The sequence below is a fragment of the Hyperolius riggenbachi genome, chromosome 6 (assembly GCF_040937935.1).
Source record: "Hyperolius riggenbachi isolate aHypRig1 chromosome 6, aHypRig1.pri, whole genome shotgun sequence".
Taxonomy (NCBI): Eukaryota; Metazoa; Chordata; class Amphibia; order Anura; family Hyperoliidae; genus Hyperolius; species Hyperolius riggenbachi.
This window is the reverse complement of record NC_090651.1, coordinates 24662524-24686094: the sequence shown is the minus strand read 5'-3', so window position 1 is coordinate 24686094 and position 23571 is coordinate 24662524. Positions and strand designations below refer to the sequence as shown.

The following is a 23571-nucleotide window of genomic DNA, read 5'->3' as shown; positions in this document are numbered from 1 at the left end:
ACAGGTAGGTGCCGATTCTCCTTGATATTATCTGTCTGTCTGTTGTGCCTACAGATCCCTTCTCCGTCACCTGAAACCTCTATACAAGTCCTGCCTTCCCTCCCCCCTTCCCATCCCACCTACTGCCCACCTTGCCAATGCCAGCCAGCCAGCCAGAAGCAGCTTCATGTCCTAATTACTGACATTTCACCTCTTGAAGCAATCTGTGCCGATCTAGCTGCTATGGAACTACAAACCCAATCTACCCTTGCCTCCAAGGGGTTGTAATCCCAAGAGAGATACATTTCACATGAGAAATAATTCCCTATTATCCTCTGAGCACACGGCCATTCATAAACATCTAAGGAGATCGGCAAATTGGACCATGCATCCTCTTGGTCATCATCTGTCATCTCGGAAGGTTTGTGTTGTAGGGTGATGGATCTGCTGCCTTGAAGATGGTCCACCACCTGAGCTTCCACGTTGCAGAACGGGCACTTTCTACCTTGCAGAACATCTGACATTATCATCACCTAAAGCTCATCTCCTTGTTGGTTAATGAAAATATTCACTATCTTTATCGACACCAGCTTCATCGCCCAAGTCCTCCAAAGAGTCCTTCAGACAAGGGAGGGAGGGGAAGCTGGAACAACTGGGGAAAATATTCTTCACCAAAATCAGTGGAAGGAGATGATATTTGTTATTTGTTCCCAATTGCTTGGAGGGCTTCATGTTGGGTACACAAGATGCGAATTCCCATCCGATAATGACAAGAATCGGATTATTTCCGTCATGTCCGATCTGCTCCCATTCGATAATGGGATTGATTTTTTGAAGTTATCACGGGAAAATCGATCCTGTTATCGATCTGCAGCACCTTGGACATGTAAACACAGTGCAACTTCCTGTCATATTACCTGATGATTGCACCGGAAATTTCGTTTTGTATACCCAGCATAGTGTCTGGTACACACCATGCAATTTCCTGTCAGATAGACCGGTCAAAACAATTATTTCCGACAGGTCAAGTCGGATTTCCGATAATTTTTCTGATGAATTTTCCAATCACTTCTATACAATATCGATCAGAAAAACAATCGGAAATCGGACCTGTCAGAAATAATCATTTCGACCCATCTATCTGACGGGAAATTGCATGGTGTGCAGCAGGCAATAGGGTGGTTATTTCGGATTGTGCGTGTTTTAATTTATCTTTTAAACTACCAACATTCAACGTTTGTCATTTTGATTTGCTACCGTAGTTTACAGTTATATTATGCAGGAAATACACCATGAGATTTTTCAGCAGATTTACTGTCCGATCGATTTCCATTCACTTCTATGAGAAATCGATCAGAAAAACGATCGAAGATAAGATCGAACATGTTGGAAATTATCTATCGAACCATCTATCTGCCAAAAAATCTCATGGTGTATTCCCGGCATTAGGCAACAATTGAAACTCTTTAAGTGAACTAGATTTTAAGAGCTAAGCCAAGATCAATTTTTTTTAAATAAAAACAAAAAAATAAATGTTGAATATCATTCTAAAATGGGAGGTCTCTTACTTTCACTTACCTCCCATCTTCTTTATGCTTCTCTCCTTCTGCACTGCTGCTCTCTCATTCCTCTCCCTTTCCACTCTTCTCTTTCTGTAGCAAAATCTGTAGAGGTCACAGGGGGCCTGATTTATGAACCTACAGTAAAATAGCGGTGCTCTGCTTGTGCATAGCAATTTTAAGTACACACTTGTGACAATCATCGACCAGTTATTGGGAAATGATCTCTCGTGTGACAATTTGCTGCTGTACAGATGCATAGCTAGTCTAACCGCTAGCAAAGCATTCTATTGTTATGGAGGGGGGTGGAGGGATGATGAATAGCGAGTGGCTTTGTGGGTGAGGGGTTGATGAGAACTATGTAATTAGTGGTTCTCTGGAGTCGGAGATCGTTAAAGATCGGTCATGCTGGATCCTTAATGGTGTAATGGTTAAGGGTTCTGCCTCTGACACAGGAGACCAGGGTTCGAATCTCGGCTCTGCCTGTTCAGTAAGCCAGCACCTATTCAGTAGGAGACCTTGGGCAAGTCTCCCTAACACTGCTACTGCCTATAGAGCGCGTCCTAGTGGCTGCAGTTCTGGCGCTTTGAGTCCGCCAGGAGAAAAGCGCGATATAAATGTTATTTGTCTTGTCTTAAACAATGTTAGCCAGGCGCTGTACACACACTAGATCAGTGTTTCTCAACATTTTATTGGTATGTACCCCTTTTAAAACCCTCTACTCACCAAGTACCCCCTAGCATGGTAAACATTATCACACGTACCCCTTGACAAATATATATTTAATCGTAGTACATTATAATTGGTTCTAAACCATTTCCAAGCATTTACTATTGCTTTTAATTAGCTAAAATACTAATTTGGTGCTGTTTAAATAAGATTTATCATTCTCTAAAACTCTAAATTTGTTATTTTTGGTTAAGTATATCAAGCCCGAGTACCCCCTAGAACCCTCAGAAGTACCCCCTGGGGTACGCGTACCACACGTTGAGAACCTATGCACTAGATGAGCGAATGATCGTCAGCTGCTTTTTGTCTAGTGTGTATATGTACCTTTACTATAGAGTCATGAATCCGGACCATTGGTGTCCAGCTGCCACTGAATACTAGTAGGCAGCTTCAGAATTTAATTGCCCTGCTGGCTAAACAGTTTTCAATAGATTTTGTGTTGATAGTATTTTTTGACGCAGATCTTTTCCAGAGAATAGTTGGAATATCAATTTGACCAATATCTCTCTTCTGTTGGCCATTGGTAATTGTTTTTGCACCTAGAATGTTGTAGCGTATGTTAAGTTTGCAAAGTTTTTGTTGAGACTTGTCAAAAATGTTCTGCAAAAAAAAAAATTAAAAGAAAGGCCTTTGCATGCCCATTCTTAGGTGGATTGGAAGATGAGAAGTAACACATCTATCCATCCTCAAATGCATAGTTACACATTTGGGAGCTGCCACTATGTTCTTCACCACATATCATTTGCTAAAAATGGCATCTGCAATGTACGTTGTTTTATCAGTTTGGACAGTGATGGAAATTGTTTATTTATGACAATAAGCCCTACCTTCAGAACACCTTCACTGACTGATATTTACCAAATAATTAATGCTGAAGATGCTCAAAGCAGTCAGATTGCTTCTAAGGAACGCACCACGCATGTCCGTCTTGGATGGTGCAGCAGATCACAACATGTCTCCGTTCACAATGAAGGCCATGTTGTCATTCTGTCAGTAACACCCAAATGATATCATCATGCGGTTTATCTAATGTAACTTACTGAATATATTGTGCAGTGCTCGGCTTATAAATATAGCCCACCTTACTATCTCATGTGGTAACCGAGCACCTGACCCAAGAACATCGCAGTGAAAATCATTTCACCCAACCATCTTCTGATGCAGAGCATCTCACCCAACATCTTATGATGTAGAGCATCTCACCCAACATCCTACGATGTAGAGCATCCCACCCAACATCCTACGATGTAGAGCATCTCACCCAACATCCTACGATGTAGAGCATCCCACCCAACATCCTACGATGTAGAGCATCTCACCCAACATCCTACGATGTAGAGCATCTCACCCAACATCTTATGATGTAGAGCATCTCACCCAACATCCTACGATGTAGAGCATCTCACCCAACATCCTACGATGTAGAGCATCTCACCCAACATCCTATGATGTAGAGCATCTCACCCAGCATCCTACGATGTAGTGCAAATCATTGTTTACGGTGGGAGAAAAATATAATAAGATAGTCTCAGGGTTCAGAACATCTCATCAAATCATCCCATGGTGGGGAGCATCTTGCCCAACCATCTCATAGTACCGAGTATATCACCTTCTCCCGTCTCATGATCTAAAGCATCTCACAAAACCATTTTGTGGTACAGACCATTGCTTTAGCTGGGAGAATAATTTGATGAGAACCCTAAGCATATGCACTGATCATCCTCCTAAACATTAAAACCACCTGCCCATTACTGTGTAGATCACCCTTGTGCCACCAACACAGCCCTGACCTATCAAGAGATGGGCTCCACAAGGGTGTCCTGTTTTATCCGGCACAAATAGCAGTAGATCCTTTTAATCCTATAAGTAGCAAGGTGGTGCCACCAAGCATCGGATTTGGGGTCTTTTGAGTGTGATTCTGTTAAGGGTGCCTGCTTTCCTCGGTGAAGTGTCTGTCCTTCTGCATTCTGTTGCCAATTTTAATTTTTTTACAAATATACCATAACTGCCTGGACACTATTTCAACTTATTTTTTTCATAAATTTAACTAGGGCTTATTTTTTGAGTAGGGCTTTTGTTTCGAGTACCCTCAAAAATCCGGAAAAATCATGTTAGGGCTTATTTTCGCAGTAGGTCCTATTTTGGGGGAAACAGGGCAGTTGGTCAATTTGTCCCTAATCTCCTTTTTATTTTGCATCTCTTTCATCCAGTGGTTGCTAGACAATGGTCAGGGAGATGCTTATTTTTATGACTTGCACTCACGTTTAATGTACACTGTATACAGCTTGGAATTGCATCATATATACGCTTCTTGTGAAATTACATTTTCCCAATTCCTAGCTGTATACAATTTGCATGGAATCCAGAATTATTTGCATCTCATTGACCATTTCTGCCATGCACTTAAAGCAGCAGGGCTTAGGAATGGGGTTAGGGGATGTGTGGGGGGTTCAGGAATGGGATTAGAGGATGTGTGTGGGGGTTCAGGAATTATGGGTACTCACTGATGCCTGCTATGAAGCTACGCTGAGTGGTGTAGCTCACCCATATCCATAGGAGATAATAATATTGTTCTAGTATCCCTGGGGACGAGGGCCCTATCAATTTTTTGCTACTGGACCTCAATATTTGTAGTTACATAGCTCTCTATGCTTCTGTAGCGGGAGGTCTCCAGCTCTTCTCCATGTTGTTTTGCACATTTGTGATTTTATGGAAATATTCAGCTAGGAGAACCGATAGCAGCACTGTACAAAGCTAACTACCACTTATGCTTGTGCTCAGCTTATAGTTCCCAGATAGTCCCAGAGAAGCAAGGGTATCGAGTAAGAAGGCATGATTTGACTGCCCCCAGCAGGGGTGTAACTAGAAATCACTTTGCCCCCCTGTGAAACTTTGTATGAGGCCCCCCTGACAGACTTTGGATGAGAAGAGAGGACCTCTGTTGCATAGATTGCGGAAGCCCACTGATCTCATTGCTGGAGGGGGCAGCATTAAAGGGGTGGGGGGGCGAGGTCAGAGGGGGAGTCGAGCCCCCCTCCCTGCTGCTGTGTGTGCCTGCTGCTCCCCCGTCCTGCGCTGAACCCCCTCCTGCCCCTAAAAACGGCCCTGGTGGGCCCCAGAGCCGTGGGTACCCCTGCGGCTGCATCCCTTGCAGGGGCTATTGTTCTATTGTTACGCCCCTAGCTCCCAGAGTGCTTGTGTGCTACTGACATCTTCACAATAGGTGACTCAAGTGTATCCTTCTATGTAGTATGGAGACCCAGCAGATTTCTATACAATGGGTGTCTACTTGGGAATGAGAAGAACCAATAATTATTACATCATCATCCTTTAAAGAGAGAAATGGATAGATTGTGCAACTTTCCTCTCATGTCTGTGAGCTCCTTTAATTATTTCACAAGTCAAACTCCCTTTGTAAAGCAGCTCAACTTGCAGAACATTGCTTAATCCAGTTTCAAAATATCTCAGCTTCTCAGCCAGTGACTATGAAGACAAAATGGCTGCAGAGCGGTCAACTCTTTACAATGAATCTCTCCTAAAGCAGATCAGATGACCGTACAGAACTTATATTCCATCTAGTTGAGCCTTTTTATGGTCTTCAGCAAGCAATCAGGAGTTTATCAAACATCTTCCCTGAAACATCAGGCTCATTGATGGCTTTGCAAGTCCAGACACTTCCTAGGACTACTGGTCATTATCAGCACAAGGTGAAGACAGCCAAATCTTCCTCCCAAACATTGCACAGCTGGAGATCTTTACAATCATTTGCCTATTGGCCATCTCCATCTCTTCTTCACGTGAATGCAGAACACAGCTTTCTAGTGATCAATCATATCAGTTCCCCTTCTATGAGGAAAAACCCTGCATGACGGTTGAACAGACCTATTTTGAAACCCTTTGGAGAGCCTTTCGAGGCACTTACTGATAGTTTGCATGCTTGATATCTTTGTGGCCTGATTGCGTGTATTATATCATTTACTTAGATCAATCACTTAGCTTGCTAAGTATGTTATGCTGGGAATACACGGTTTGTTTTGTAGCTGATTAGATGGTTCGATAGATAATTTCCGACATGTCCGATCTCACTTGTGATTGTTTTGCTGCTTGATTTCTGATAGAAGTGAATGGAAAAAGATAAGAAAAACGAGAGGAAAATAAGAACCGAGAGCTGAATCGAGAGCTGAAATCGAGCGGCAAAAACGATCTAGAGAAAAAACGCACGGCAGAAACGAACCGTGTATTCCCAGCATTAGGTGTTATTATGTCTAAAGTAGATTGTTATGATAGTTTAGGGTTAATTGCATGATTAGTATTTGTTGGAGTACCCATTACCATTTGTTTTTGGAAAAGTCAGTTGACGTGTATTCATTTGACTTAACTAATAGGAGTGCTGCAGCTTAAGCCTCTCCTCACCATTTTGTTGCAGGAAAATATGCTATATTCTTCAATCTTCATTAACAGAGCAATTCTCTTAACAAAATAATAGCTGTGAGTTATACTTTGACCCCATTTTCATATTTAATCATTATTCAATGTAATTTGATAGTTACGCAGTATATCACAGCAGCTTTCTGATTGTAGAGAACCAACACAAGAGCCATACATAAATGATTAACAATCTCTATGATTGGGTGATCATTGATGCTAAAGAGTATCTGGTTTAAGCTTCTACCCATTTAACATTTTTCATTGGAGGTTAATGAACTGTTGCCATCTCTGTAGGAACAGCCATAATGTCTGATGATACCAGTATTTTGGAGCATGACGTACCCATTTTCTGAATGAAGGCCATAGTTGTTGCAGGAGTCACGAAAATTGTGACTTACATTTTAACAATGTCCAAAGGGACACCAGACCTTGCAGCAAGGGCCTATTTCTTCCTCAATGACATGAAGAATACCACGTGTGGTCACCAGTTTTCAGAAAAAGAAGGCCTAGAGATTGGTTTTGTCAGGCAATATGGATGTTGCCACAAAGATGAGACTGGTGCATCAACCTCCAGTGGAAATATGTTGAATGGGCTGAAGTCTAACCTAGGAGCTTTGAGCATGAATGGGCAGGTAATACAGATGACCCTCAATCATTTCTGTACTAACCTCAAAGAACCACCTGTCTAAACATGACACACTAGAAGATTTTGCCTCACATCAAGTGCCTTAATATGATGGCTGTCTCCCAGTTTGGCTTTAGACATACAAGTATGAAGGGCTATTTTGAATTCTGGTGGTATCAGCTAAGATGTGTATACAGGGCCGGCCTTATTGTTTCACAGCGCCCTGAGCGAAATCTGATTTTTGTGCCCCCCCCCCCCTTTCATCTGCTTCATGCGTGCCCACACACTTACGCACACACACAGGCCCGTATGCAATTCAACTTCTCCTGAGTTAACTCCTAAGACAGTAGTTCCCAACCTTTCTGAAGTCATGACACATCATGGCAAATGCTCAGATCTCCGTGACGCATCACACGTGTATAATAGAAAAAAAATATTAATAACCACAAAATGGATGGAAAGAGTGCATTATCCTGAATAAACTTAAAAAATGAAGGCTAGAACCTTTCAGGAATATTAATAAAAACAATCAGTGGGACAGTTAGCCCCCCCAATTTGGAATGATAGCACAGCACTGACAATTAGCACCAAACGGTATTGCCCCAGCGCGCCCCCCCAAAAAAAACAAAACTCCAGACTCAGTATAGGTAGGTAGCCAGGTATAGGTGCCCCCAGTACAGGATCTCATGTGTAAGGTTCCCTCAATATAGGTAGCAAAGCATAGGTACCCCCAGTATAGAAAGTCAATTGTAGGTCTCCCCCCATAGGTAGCCAGGCTTAGGTGTCTCCAGTATAGGTAGCTAGGGGTTGGTGCCTTCAGTATAGGTAGCCAGGAGTAGATGCACTCCCTCAGTATAAGTAGCCAGCTATAGGTGCCCCAATATAGGAAGTCAGATGTAGGTGCTCTCAGTATAGTCAGCCAGCTATAGGTGCCCCCCTTGGAAGCCGGCGCCCTGAGCGACCGCTCCGGTCGCTCATATCAAAGGCCGGCTATGTGTGTATAATGGCATTGTACATGGAGATTATTAGCAGAATAGGTCTTCTACAGTTCATCTTTGTACCATTATTTTCCCATTTATGTATGCGGCCACTAAGATCATGTACAAAGCATGCCCTAAGTGTGCTAAAACAAGGGCAGGAATTCAATGGAAAATGGATGAGCTTGCAAATGGAAGTGATACACAATGAATCACTACGGATTTACTACAGATCTATCTTGTTTGACAATCTTGTTCTGCTTTTTAAGAAGTGCTGATTGCACATCTGTATATTGAGAAATCAACAGGTGAATTATACTTGGACTTTACAAAAACATTTGGTACTCTTTTCCATAACAGCCTCACGCAGTAGCCTGGGACTATCAGACTTGGAGAAAAATACTGATTGATAGTAAGTTAGGCAACCCTTTTAAATGCCAGGCAGTAGTGGCTAAAGTAAATAATATTTTGGAATGCACAAGAGAAATAAAAACAGGCTACAGGGCTTTGTACATTTCTCTTAGGGCCACATTTGGAATATAAACTATCATGTTGGACACCAGTTTACAAGTAGGCCAATATTATTTTAGAACAGTTACAACAACGTAAAGGTCAGAAAAACAAGGCATATACACCTTAGAAAGGAGATGACTTGGAGGCAGTCTATTTAATTGTAATGCTTCAATATCTGGTTATACCGCATGTCTAACATGTGACTTTTCGGCACCATTGCCTTGCAATGGCATCGCAACACAACATGCACATCAGTGCTGTGGAATATGTTGGTGGTTTATAAATCAATAATAATAATGCACAGTATAAAAGGACCCTAACAGAATAACTACTTATCGGATCAGTTTTAAGGCCAGTAACACACATTCAGTAATTGTCACCGAAACAAGTGTTATGACGGCGTAATTGGACAGCACTCTCGCCTTGCAGCACCACAACCCAGTTCCAAATCTGGGCCAGGGCACTATCTGCATGGAGTTCGTATCTGACCAATCCATGACAAGCTGCATAACTTTTCATAAAATTAACTCAAGACTGGCATCAATTCAAGTATTAGGGGAGAATAATCTATAATTATTATTTGCAACCTTCAGTGAATTTAGTTTATGGAGCTTGCCAATCTTCATTCCCTTTTATAAACAATGCCGGTTGCCTGGCTGTCATGCTGAGCCTTTGGCTATGGTTGTGTTTGAGTAACACACTTGCAACATGCATGCAGCCGGTGGTGTCACACCAGAGTCTCAGCATCTGATCTGCATGCTTATTCTGGGACAGGGACTTAAAGTAATAGAGGCGGAGCATCAGCACATTGTTTGTTACAGAATGAAGATGTCAGCGTCCGTATTCCTCTCACTTCTGGTTTCCTTTAATGTAGAAAAGGGCAGTTCCATTTTTTTTTATTATACTGCAGCCCTGCATATTCCACTTATTCTATTTATATTCTCAAGAACCAGAAATTGATTTTTAGTTTTTCTGCAGCACCACACTTGGTGATAAGTGGTATTGCAATTTATCATTTTTAACTGAGTGAATTCACACAATGCACAATGCATTGTGATATTATTATTATCATTTATTGTATTTATATAACGTAATGCATTACTGCGTGTGAACGTACTGCTCATACAATTGTTTGGCCATGTTCTGTGTTCTCTGTATGGCCACCTCTGTGTAGTAATAGATCACTTTATGCTATTGTATATTGGTATATTGGTGTATACCAGTGTCTGTATAATTGTGTATGTTTGTTTGTTTCTTACTTTGTACAGTGCCACAGAATATGTTGGCACTTTATAAATCCATAATAATAATAATAATAATAATAATAATAATAATGTAATTTCTACAATAATGTGTGTGAAAATGCACACATTACATAACAAGTTTTCATGCTATTGAAATAACGTGAGCATTTTAATTTTCACACTGTGTGTTGGGTTATGCATGAATTAGGAGCTGAACCCAGGAGTGTAGCAATAGCGGTTGCAGAGGTTGCAACCGCATTGGGGTCCTTGGACCAGAGGGGCCCCCAAAGGGCCCTTCCTCAACTACAGTATTATTTCTCTATTGGTCCTGTGCTCATAATAATTACTTCTATAGATACATTGAATAGTGATAATTATGAACAAACTGTTCCCCATCCCCTTCTTGCACCTCTGACACTGTGGTTGCCATTGGCAGGTTTTGGTGCGCCGTATCAATTATTTTGTATAGAGTGCTTGGGAGCCCCATTGTAAACCTTGCATCGGGGCCCAAAGCTCCTTAGCTACGCCATTAGCTGAACCTAAGAAAGTAGTAGGGAAATGGTCCCACTTTTATTTAGCTGGAACTCCCTTTAACAGCCACACGTAGCTTTTCTTCGTATGTGTCCAATTGCCTTTTGTATTGCTGTCTACTTCCTCTCTTATGGATTGCTGTCTTTACTGCCTCTCTTATGGATTGCTGTCTTTACTGCCTCTCTTATGGATTGCTGTCTTTACTGCCTCTCTTATGGATTGCTGTAGTTACTTCCTCTCTTATGGATTGCTGTAGTTACTTCCTCTCTTATGGATTGCTGTAGTTACTTCCTCTCTTATGGATTGCTGTAGTTACTTCCTCTCTTATGGATTGCTGTCTTTATTTCCTCTCTTATGGATTGCTGTTTACTTCCTCTCTTATGGATTGCTGTCTTTATTTCCTCTCTTATGGATTGCTGTTTACTTCCTCTCTTATGGATTGCTGTAGTTACTTCCTCTCTTATGGATTGCTGTCTTTACTTCCTCTCTTATGGATTGCTGTCTTTACTTCCTCTCTTATGGATTGCTGTAGTTACTTCCTCTCTTATGGATTGCTGTAGTTACTTCCTCTCTTATGGATTGCTGTCTTTACTTCCTCTCTTATGGATTGCTGTAGTTACTTCCTCTCTTATGGATTGCTGTAGTTACTTCCTCTCTTATGGATTGCTGTAGTTACTTCCTCTCTTATGGATTGCTGTCTTTACTGCCTCTCTTATGGATTGCTGTTTACTTCCTCTCTTATGGATTGCTGTCTTTATTTCCTCTCTTATGGATTGCTGTTTACTTCCTCTCTTATGGATTGCTGTAGTTACTTCCTCTCTTATGGATTGCTGTCTTTACTTCCTCTCTTATGGATTGCTGTCTTTACTTCCTCTCTTATGGATTGCTGTAGTTACTTCCTCTCTTATGGATTGCTGTAGTTACTTCCTCTCTTATGGATTGCTGTCTTTACTTCCTCTCTTATGGATTGCTGTAGTTACTTCCTCTCTGTTTTGCTTTTCATCCCTTTCCTGTTCTCTTTCCCTTTCCTCGTCATTTCTTTAGTGATCATTTTCTATAACTTCCTCAGAGTTTCCTTTCTAATTAGCCACAGGAAATGTCTCTTCCTGTTTAACACTTTGCCCCATGTGATTAGCTTCATTTATCCCAAATACATGATTATCTTTTATTTATTTATATCTGTATTTTATCTAGTGCCCAATAACAAAAAACAAAAACATCTTATTACCCTTTTACACAATGGCTTGTTATTAATGGATATTTATCATGACTAAAACAATGGAGGAATAATTCATATGAAAAGTGGTTTTCTTAATTCTCTTTTGATTACATCAATAAACCAGGCAGTAATCAAATATTTTATTAGAACTTTTTTACAGTATTTTATAAAATTACATGCCAGTGCTTTGCAAATATTTATTATATTATTATTTATTTATTGTTAACATTTATGATGATTATTGTTAATATTAAACATTGTTTAACCATCACACTGCTGTCATGTTTAACATTTCAACGTTTCTGGAATAGCGATATTTTTTTTTGTTTAACATATTTTATACTAAATTTATGCATGCCCTCTGCAAGTATTTTTTTTTCCTGCTACTAAACCAGCCTGATGGAACTAAAACTGGCACTCGTGTGCAATGCTTCATATATTCCTGATGAAAATATGTTGAAAACCAGCACTAAACCTCCTAAAAAAAACATATCTCGGTTGGCAATGCTTTTAAGGCATGCTGAAAAAAATAGAGTCCCTTGTTGAATTCTCAGAGCAGTAGAAACCATATTTTCATCCTCCCATTTTTGTGATATAGAAATTGTAAACACTTTATTACTTAAACCAGTTTCTCATGACACTTCTTTACAGTATTGTAAAGAAAATGCTATGTTCCAAGTAAATATGCCCTTAAGCTATTATAAAATATTACTTGGGCAAATGGAAACAAATAACACATTACCGGTTTACCATTACTAATAATTTCCGATGTGTTTTCAAATGGCTGTCCTAGTTTTATACTTTGTTGTGCAGTAAAATTAAGGCAGGTAACCTGTTATATGCTGTTGTCATATTGATAATTATCATGATGTTCTAATTTCTTTCTTTGTCTAGTATTACATTGTACATTTTTACACACGTTTAATAATTAATGATAGTAATAAAATAAACATACTTAGATAATACTTAATTTCCGTTTTTGGTTTTGTAAGGTATGCTCAAAAAAGGAAGGCTGTAACTAGGCATTGATATTAAAGTAGTAGACTTTAGTAGGATTTTTATTGAAATCCATGCATTATATTATAACTAATAGTAACAACTAATGATGACTAGAACTTTAGTAAAATGATAATAACATTATTATAGCAACAATCATTTAAATGTTGTTAAGGTATTTAAATCTAAGTTTGTTAAAAAAAAATTATATGTTTCAATAATGGTGCTGTTATGTTGGTACTAAAATTAATTTTAAAATATTGTAAGTTTTTCAATTAAAACATATGAAATATAACAAATGAAGCTTACATTTTACCGCTGCACTCCTGTCGTTTTATAGTGTGACCCTTTTTTTAACATTATGATTAATAATTCCCCCATAGTGTGTAGGCGATGGTTTTACCTTGTGATTGTTGTTACCTTGCCAATAAATTCAGGTGGGATTCACAATGAAACATTAATTTGTAATGTTTCATATTTTCATAAAGGAAGGGGGGGGGGGGATAATAATGGTAATAATATGAAGTATTCAATAGCTAGCTTCAGTAATCAATCTACTTTTTTAGATTTGATTGACATAAATGACCAGTCTTGCTTCTTAAAAGCTGAGAAATCAAAGTTTTTTTCCCCCCCAAATTTTTTTAATACGTGTCTTAATATTTTGCAGTGGCTATTATGGTGAACCGGATGGCTACAGAATGTTTAATAATAATACGCGAGTGAAAAGACGCTCAGGACCCTATGAAATTGAAGTTAGCGATGGTAAGTGCTAAGCCTTTAATACTATTTCATTTAAGAAGTTCGGCTTACAGTTTAACCGTTAGAAGTGTAAAGGGTTTGCTGTTTTTGTGGAGAATGTGTAAAATTCTGCTGATCCGGAAAATCAGTCTGACCTCTGCCCCTGCTTAAATGATTTGTTTAAGGAAAGTTAAAAATAGCTACACCATATATATTAACAATGAAATACATTTTTATATGATTAATAATAATAATACCTTTTTTTGTATAGCGCTTTTCTCCTGTCGGACTCAAAGCGCTTGCGAGGCAGCCACTAGAGCACACTCAGTAGGCAGTAGCAGTGTTAGGGAGTCTCGCACAAGAACTCCTTACTGAATTACTGGCTTACTGAACAGGAAGAGCCGAGATTTGAACCCAGGTCTCCTGTGTCAGAGGCAGAGCCCATCCATCCACTCATTAAGTTGACAGTCCCTACTGGTGGGCTAATGTAATATTATTTTAACAGTGTAGCTATGGGCGGTGCTACACTGGGGCACTGCCCCTACCTCTGGGAATTGCTATGCCCCCCTTACTGCCCCCCCCCCCCTGCTCAGCAACAAACAGTTAACTATTTACAGACTCCAGCAGAGTACAGAAAACAGTATAGGGTCTGTACAAAACTCTCCATCTCAGCCTGAATTATGTAGGCATTGAGTAAACCAAGGGTTTTTATTTATTTGACATAAATACTTTGCAATCCTTGCAAGATTCCCTGTAATTTATGTATCTGGATGACACTTATATTTTTTATTACATTGTCTTCAATAATAGCACCATCATTTCAACAATCCACTCTCTTCAAAAGCATCTGAATTCTATTTGTGATATTTACATTTGGTTCCTTCATTGCTGAACTGTTTAGCCTTCATTTTATCACCTGAGTTAGGCAAAAAAAAAATATCTCAAGCTTGCCATACATCCCAACCAGCCATCATGCCCCCTTTGTCTCCCCCCCCCCCCCTCCCCAAAAAAAAGGAAATACAATTTTTTTGAAGCTGGAGCCAACGTTAACAGAAGGCTAAGAGAAACACTGGACTGTACCATAGACCAGATCTGAAAAATGCTCCATGGTTCGGATACATCATTTTTGTAACTGAATAATCTAGGACTCATATTTTGAAGATATTTTTGTACTACTTGGTGGGAAGAGAATAGTTTAATAAGCAACTGGCCCTTGTATAGGGAATATAAACTGTTGCTTTTGTAGGACCCAAGAACCAGAGTGAGAATGAGCTTTCCTCATTGGCTTTTATACTGTGGATGCAACTCACTTTTGTGAGTATTACTGTACAGACTTATTCAGTCAAAGGGAACATACTACCCCATAGGGGGCTCCCGGTGTTTCTGTGTTTATTCCTGTCTTTTCTGGAAGGTCCTCAGATTCCCCAGAATCCACCCCCAAACATTTGCTTTATGCTGTTGCTCAAATCCTTGTGTCACTAATTTTAGAAGGTAATGCTTGCTTTAGACTTGAAGGTTAGATATTAAGGGCTTGAGCCCACTAACACAGTTGTGTCCACTTCTATCTGTAACTTGGATGTAAACAAAATATAGGTAAAAGGCTGCGCATCCCTGACCCAATACTGTACAATTGAATGGTTAATCGCTGTGGCGCACACCGCCCCCCCCTGGACTAAAATGTACGCCTGCATCCAAACAATGCAATACTGGTCTATGGAGAAATTTTAGCTTCCATCATAGTTTTGCATGCAAAAATATAGATATACTGGACATCTGCACCAACGTTGAGGTAAATCTCCAGAGCAGATGTCCTAACACTAAACTGACCTAAGTTAAAAGCAAATGTCTTTGCCCTGGCAGCAGCTACGCTAAAATGTGTAACTTACATTCAATACAGACAGCAGAAAACAAAGCAAGCGCTCACCAATATGGGCCGCATCTGAATGACTCATCACCTCATATGCACCGCTTAAATAGCTCAAATACACACTCAGCAATCAGACAGATGCAAAACATATGCAAAACTAAATACTTACCATGCAAAACAGGATAGCACAATGGGTGCTGCTAGCCTGGTAGTTACAGGACTGTGGAAACAAAATATAGGTAAAAGGCTGCGCATCCCTGACCCAATACTGTACAATTGAATGGTTAATCGCTGTGGCGCACACCGCCCCCCTGGACTAAAATGTACGCCCGCATCTGCCTTGGAGATTTACCTCAACGTTGGTGCAGATGTCCAGTATATCTATATTTTTGCATGCAAAATTATGATGGAAGCTAAAATTTCTCCATAGACCAGTATTGCATTGGTTGGATGCGGGCGTACATTTTAGTCCAGGGGGGGCGGTGTGCGCCACAGCGATTAACCATTCAATTGTACAGTATTGGGTCAGGGATGCGCAGCCTTTTACCTATATTTTGTTTCCACAGTCCTGTAACTACCAGGCTAGCAGCACCCATTGTGCTATCCTGTTTTGCATGGTAAGTATTTAGTTTGCATATGTTTTGCATCTGTCTGATTGCTGTGTGTGTATTTGAGCTATTTAAGCGGTGCATATGAGGTGATGAGTCATTCAGATGCGGCCCATATTGGTGAGCGCTTGCTTTGTTTTCTGCTGTCTGTAACTTGGATGTGTTGCTGAAAGCAGACACAACTGCATTAGTGAGCTCCGGTTTTAAAGAGACACTGTAACATCAAAAAGTTCCCCTTGGGGTACTCCCTCGGGAGGCGGAAGCCTCAGGGTCCCAATGAGGGTTCCCACGCCGTCCTCTGTCCCACGGGGGTCTCGCTGCAGCCCTTCAAAGCCGGCCGACAGACCCGACAGCCTGTTCAATATATACCTTTCCAGGCTCCAGCGGGGGCGCTGTTGTGGCTTTCGGCTCAGAAGTAGATTGAAAATACCCGATCTCAGTCGGGTCCGCTCTACTGCGCAGGCGCCAGAGACCTGCGCCTGCGCAGTAGAGCACACCCGATGGCGATCGGGTATTTCCGCCTACTTTGGAGCCGAGAGCCGACACAACGCCTGCGCAGGAGCCGGGAAGGTAAATATTTACATCGTCACTGTTCGGAGGGCTGCAGCGAGACCCCCGAGGGACGGAGGATGGCGTGGGAAGCCTCCTTAGGACCCTGAGGCTTCCCCCTCCCGAGGGAGTACCCCAAGGGGAACTTTTTGATGTTACAGGTTTTCTTTAATATGTGATCTGTTTCTCAACATAAAACATTTTGTTGTTTCTCTTGTTTTCAGGACCTCCCCATACTAAGGTTGTCCGGCGAATCTTCACAAACAGTCGCGAAAGATGGAGGCAGCAGAATGTAAATGGGGCTTTTGCTGAGCTCCGCAAGCTCATTCCCACTCACCCGCCAGATAAGAAACTCAGCAAGAATGAAATATTACGCCTGGCCATGAAATATATCAACTTCCTGGCCAAGCTTTTGGATGACCAAGAGGAGGAAGGCAACCAAAGGAGCAAAATGAGTAGAGAGGACCTGGTCCAACCAGATCTCCTGCAAGACATGCTGTCTCCAAACTCAAGTTGTGGAAGCTCCTTAGATGGTGCACCAAGCCCCGACAGTTTCACAGAAGATCATGACTCAATGGACTCCAAACACAGCAGGAGCCTTCACCAGGCTATGCTTCCCATAGAAAGTAACGGGCAACGATGACACCTTTTAACTGAAAACAATATCCTACTGACTGTCTATTGACTAGGACCTATGGGCTCGGGCCGTATTCTCGTCTCCCTATCCTATGTTTATTTACATATTTGAGATGGCAAGACAATATTTGTCCTTAAGGTACTCTGAAAAACCCTCAAACGCTCAACGCTCAAGTTGTATATGAAGAGAGAGTGTTTAAGACCGATCTATTTCCATTCTTTTTTCATTTTTGAGGGTTTGCCCACACAATCTAAATATGTAGCAGTTTCATATTGCTGAATATGCAACTTTGGATTAAAATCAAAACAAAAGACTATATTGTAACTTGAGATACACAGCTGGCTCAGAGACAAAATGAGTCACAAAAAGAGTTTTTAATTGAAAAAAAAAATCCTATTTTTAGTGTGAAAATGAGAAAAGCTTGTTTTTTATTGCTACCTTAGCTATGAAAGAAGCTAATCTTGTATTCACTTTGGGTGATTCCATAGAATATCCCTTGCAATCGGGGGATTTGGGACCCTAAAAGACAATGCAATGGAATTATTTTTATGTGGTACCTATTGGGTAGAAGGTACAATATATATATATATATGCGTTGGTTATTATTGTTCAATACACAACAGTATTTTTTATTATTTATGATCAGCGTAGTGTTAGGTGGCCTGACAACTGTTAGAATCACGAGGAACATTTTATCGCATTTAATAGGAGTCCCATTTGGTACCATGATTGGTGTTATTGTAAAGGCAACTTATTTAGGCCCATGGTGCATAGAGCGGTGAATACCTTACCGAGAGAAGCTACTTTAAAGGACGATTGATGTGAGAAGAATATGGAGGCTGCCATATTTATTTATTTTTTAACATCCCTAGCGGTAACCCTAAGTCAGGCTCGGGGTGGAAAAAAAGAAGCCAGGGCCCAAATGCAGTTAACTTTTTCACCTAAGTTTTCTCCCAGGAGATAATGTTTAATCTTTTATTTAAAATAACTTTCCAGTACTTTTCAACTAAAAAAGTACCAAAAAGTAAATGCTAAAGTACTATCAAAATTATTTTGTGTGTTTTCCTGCTTTCTGGTGGCTTAAAAGGCATTTTATTGACAAGTTTAAAAATACCACCTAGGAAAAAACTCAGGAGAAAAAGTTAATTGCATATGGGACCTGGAGCGGTAACCCCAAGCCTGACTCAGGTTAGCCACCGGGAAGCTTGTGCCGAGTATAGTGTGCCTCGCCACCCCCAGGATCCAGGTGCCAGAAGCCATTCTCCTTCCTGTCCTCCGAGGCTTTGGATCCCTCTCATTTGTCTTCATGATGAAAGACGATGATCTCACTACAGAGTTACAGCAACACACGGAGGACGGAGGGAAAACTGCAGCGCTGGATCCCAGGGAGGTAAGTAAGTGCTGGGCTGCTGCAGGCTCCCTAGCAGCATGATTTTCCACTCGTTTTAGGTTCTAAAAGCGTTTAAAAAATGGCACTGCCTTAAGACCCTAAAATACAGAAATAATCATACTGCCAGAGAGCTTAAACAATACCAGTTCCCTGGCAGCCCTGCTGATCTATTTGGCTGCAGTAGTGTCTGAATCACACCTGGAACAGGCATGCAGCTAATCTAGTCAGATCTGACAATATTGTCAGAAACACCTGATCTGCTGCATGCTTGTCCAAGGCGGTCTATGGCTAAAAATGTTAGAGGCAGAGGATCAGCATGGCAGCCAGACAACTGATATTGCTTAATGAGAAATGAATATGGCAGCTCCATATCTCTACTGCTTCAGTTGTCCTGTAATTTTTTTTTCTAATGTAGAATGCAAAAATCAACTCTGATTGGTTGCTTGCAAGGTGCAGTGGTGTGCTGTAACCCACAGCAGCCAATCAGAAACCATCATTGAACAGCATGGTGCACTTCATACTGTGCAGCTCACCGATCGGTGGTTACCTTCTCCAGCTAATGTGAAGCACTGCTATTTCCATATTAGGCTGAAAGGATATATGCCACATTGATTACCCCCAATAACCAATTAGAAGTCAAACTTTCTTAAAGCGGATCCGAGATGAAAAACTAACTATAACAAGTAACTTGTCTATATATCTTATCTAAAGTTTACACAGCAAATATAGCTGCAAACAGCTTTAACAGTTTATGATTATTTCTTCCTGTGATACAATGAGAGCGGCCATGTTCTGTTTGTCACATTACACACAGGTAAGCTGATAGCATCTCCAGCCCTCAGAAAATTCACTCCCCTCTTCTCCTCCCCTCTGCCTCTGAAACCTCTGGTTTGTAACCTCCTCCACTTCCAGCCCAGACTGAGCTCCCATAAGCCCTTGCTACAGTGCCGAAGCACTCTGGAGAAGCTGTGGGCGAGGCTTGTTTCATTTATAGCGAATTGGAGTATTAAAACAAAACAAAAAAAAGTATTTGGCTTGAGGAAAGCCCGATAAACTATATGAAAGGAACACAATTATGCAATGAGTAAAAGTTTATCTCGGATCCACTTTAAGGAAGCCATACATCTAGCGATGTATGGACAGATTCGACCAAGAGACAAATCTCTCTCTCTGATATCGAATCTGATAAGAGAGAGATCTGTCAGTTGCCCATACACCACAGGCCGATTCCCGATCAATTTCCTGCTGAAATCGTTCTGGAATTGGCCTTGTGCGCCACATCAACGCTGTGCCCCCCTAATGTAAATGTCACCCCTGTTCTAAAGTACACATTACCTGTCCGTGGCCTCCGCTTGTCCCCCGCTGGCTTCCGGATTCCTCCTCCGCGTACACGTGCGCTTCACGTGGTTTCCTAGTAAGGGTGGATGTGTCTGATGTCACACACGCGCCTTAACTAGGAAACCACGTAGGGGCGTGCAAGTATGATGAGGCAAATGTGCCTGGAGCAGTGGAGGGACAAGTGCCGTGGACAGGTAATGCCATTCCCACCATGCACCCGATCGAGCAAGTCGGCCTAACATCTTGCAGCATGCGCGATCGACAACGCGACCAATTTTGCATCCTGAAATTGGTGTCGTTGTTGGTCGGGCATGCACTTGGCAGCATCGATATCCATCCAATTCGATTATAATAATTTAATTGGATGGTCAGTCGGCCGCCAAGTCGCCTGATGTGTGGCCACCTTTAGTGTAATATCACCCAGGAGGCAATAGGATGTCACCCTTCCATGCTTCCAGTTCTCCATTGTAATCTCTTGCGTGGTATTATAATTCCCCTCCTACAGTTCCATGCAATAGGTTCTTGGTCTTCAGCCTAGCCTCACCGAAACCTGAACTGCCCAATTTCTGTGCCCGGAGTAACACTTCAAGAATATGGTCAGGTTTCTCATATTAATCAATCATATTTTTGTATTGAAAGATGAATGCCAGCCCCCTGATTGGATTCAGTGGGCAACTTGACTAGGCGTGATTGCACTCGCTCTTTTTTAGGTGGCCTAGAATGCAAGAAACTGGGAACAATAGCGTACAGAAAAAATACCTTAAAAAAATATGACCAGTGAAGTAAATTCAATGGCATGGTGCTTAACTTTTCAAAATTTTGCTATCCCATGTTTACCGAACTAATATATGAAATAGACTCATTATATGCAAATAGAGATATTTCAAGCCTTTATTTGTTCTAATTTTTATGATTATGGCTTACAGTTAGGCTCAAAGCGTCCGACTCTGATTAGCTCATTAATCCAAAATACCTGCAAAGGGTTCCTATTTCATATATTAGTTTTACCTTTTAAGTTGAATTACTGAAATAAATGGACTTTTGCACATTATTCTAACTAAAATACATTAAAAACAGTTTAAAAATGGGAGGTAGTGGTGGTGGACTTACCTCTTCAGTGAAGATTCGATTTCAGGCAAAGATTTTATTGTACACAAGTCTTTATTGGGGAGGAACGTTCACCACTAACTTCCTTTTTTAAACTGTTTTTAGTGTATTTAAATCTTTCTGGCACCTCTGTTTTGTTCCATTATTAGTATCTCCTACTTTTCCGACCTTCAGAGAGCAACTTCTTAACCCGAGTGGGATCAGATCTAAGCTCCCCACCTTCCAATACAGAGGTTGCCTTAGCGGTAACCCTCTCTTTCATTCAAGGACGGATCTAGGGGGGGGGGGGGGGGTCAGGCGGGTCTCTTGCCCCAGGCGCAGTTTGTTGAATTCTTAAAAAGGCGGCAAAATGAATGGCAGTTTAGGCGCCAAGACCTGACCTTTAGCGCAAAAACCTGACCTTGCCCCAGGCGCAACTTGGTCTAGATCCGTCCCTGACAATAGTTGGCCTTATTTAATTTGACCTAGCCCATTGTGGGCTCTCGCTTTTCTTTTTGTTTCCCATGAGAAATATAGAGGTTCCAATGGCTAGCTGAGGTAGTTGCCAGGCTTGTAAATGTGCTCATCTGGCTACAATCCTTGAAGACTTGCTCAAATGGGTTAAGTAGGCAGATGAGGTGGCTTGACTTTTATGATCTATGTACATCTTACATTTGACTGACTCAGAAAACTATCATTTTTGTAAGAAAAGAGGTCATCAGTGGTTGCCTCCATGTTGGTCTTGACCCCATGATTTGACTATATAAAAATGAGGCTTGTAGTGGTTTAACAGTTGGTTGCCAATATTAAAGGCCCCTCGATCCCAAAGCTCCTGACGTAGTATGTTGGGTATTAAAGGTACATGAGCCTTTACAAATTTGTCCCAAAACTGTTTCCTCTTAGCCACACGTTAAAGGAGAACTCCACAACATTGAAATGTAAATACCACTCTTTTCCATTGCGTGCTTCTGCCGACGGTGACATAAAATGTTTTGGCTAAATTGTCCTTCTTACATAGCCACAAATCAGAGGGAGGAGAAGATATGCTTAGATCTCAGAATTAATCAACCCTGAGTAAAAAAAAATTGTGTCCAAAATGAATAATGTAGGTTTTTTTGTTCAATAATATTTATAGACAATCTCATGCAATTTTTTGAAGTGTTGTTGAGCAATTAATCAAACATGAATTCCCATGAGATCTTGCCAGTATTTGGCTATAAAAAATGTACTTAATTTGGTCAATTTAATCAAGCCAGGTAATTTTTCTTATTATTAAAATGCTTTAGGGATCTGTTCTTCTATATTACATGCTGTCCACGGGCCCTTTTTCTACTGAACGATTGTAAACACACTGGGATGCCATTGCAAATGTTCTATTTCATATAATTTTATGTGACTTAATTTTCACAGTGCCATTGCGTTTGCATTTTTTCAATGATTTATTAGCAAAATAATAAAAAAAAATTAAAAGAAATAAAAAGATTGAAAACAGGGAAATCACAAGAAAATAGCAAAGTACTGTGTTTGCTATGCAATTTCCTTGCGTTTCCCAAACGCAAGAACAAGAAAAATGCAGTGTGCATTGTATTTGCTTTTGCGGACATATCAAATCTTATTAATGGAAAAAGTGCACTTTAGTTGTCTCACTGGTGTCCTCACAACGAGTGAATCACATGCGATCCAAAAATCAGATCGAATCTCATTCAGTGGACAAGGATCACTGAAATCTAAATGTCCCTCTAATAAAGGGAGCCAAAGGACACTCTTATCACTTAAAGCGGAACTGTAGATCTAAAATAAACACATTGTTTCACTTACCTGGGGCTTCCCCAAGCCCCCAGCAGCTGTCCTGTCCCGCGCCGGTCCTCAACGAGGCTCCGTTCGCCCGCCACCAGCTACTTTCGGTTTCGCCGCTGGGCCACTGCGCCTGCGCGGCTCTGGTCATGCGTATCCTGTCTTCGCGTTCCCCGCTATTGCAGAAGGGAACGTGAAGAAAGGATACGCTTGGCCAGAGCTGCGCTGGCATCGATTTACAAGTCGAGGTACGGGACCGAGCGGCAGCGGGGGAACGGAGACTCGTTGTGGACCGGCGAGGTACAGGACAGCTGCTGGGGGCTTGGGGAAGCCCCAGGTAAGTGAAACAATGTGTTTATTTTATATCTACAGTTCCGCTTTAAGCACTGTACCCAAAAATAGGCCCCTCCCACCGCCATGTTATCTTTTATATCATTACTCTCATCTAGTGGCATCTGTTTACAGAACCTAAAAGAGTTGAAACACTGGAACTGACTGGGCCAATCAAAAATGACTACTGACAATCTCTAATGACAATGCCTTTTTTGGGGGGGGGTGGTTAGGGAATGAGAGTTCCCTAGAGGTCTGTGGTTTGGAGACATGCAGGGTGTTTGGAGCTTGAAGTTGCAAAGTTTGGGATTTTGAACTTTCGATTCAGAAGACCAGGGAACACAACAGAGACCTAAGTACAGACTAAGCTTCTTCCTCCTCCCTCTCCTACTCAAAGCTGTTTAACGGAGTTCTCCTTTAATGTCCTTAGGTTC

General features: G+C 41.1%; 1 protein-coding gene across 1 annotated transcript in view; it reads left to right on the top strand.

The window, feature by feature from the left end:
* Positions 1–22798, top strand: part of TAL1 (TAL bHLH transcription factor 1, erythroid differentiation factor) — a 28796-nt gene extending 5998 nt beyond the window's left edge. Inside the window, 3 exon segments of the mRNA XM_068239035.1 lie at positions 1–4; positions 13468–13562; positions 16787–22798. The exon segment at positions 1–4 is cut by the window's left edge and continues 397 nt beyond it. Of these exon segments, the coding sequence (XP_068095136.1) occupies positions 1–4; positions 13468–13562; positions 16787–17205 (518 nt within the window). The 3' untranslated portion in view covers positions 17206–22798.
* The last annotated feature ends 773 nt before the right edge of the window (positions 22799–23571 follow it).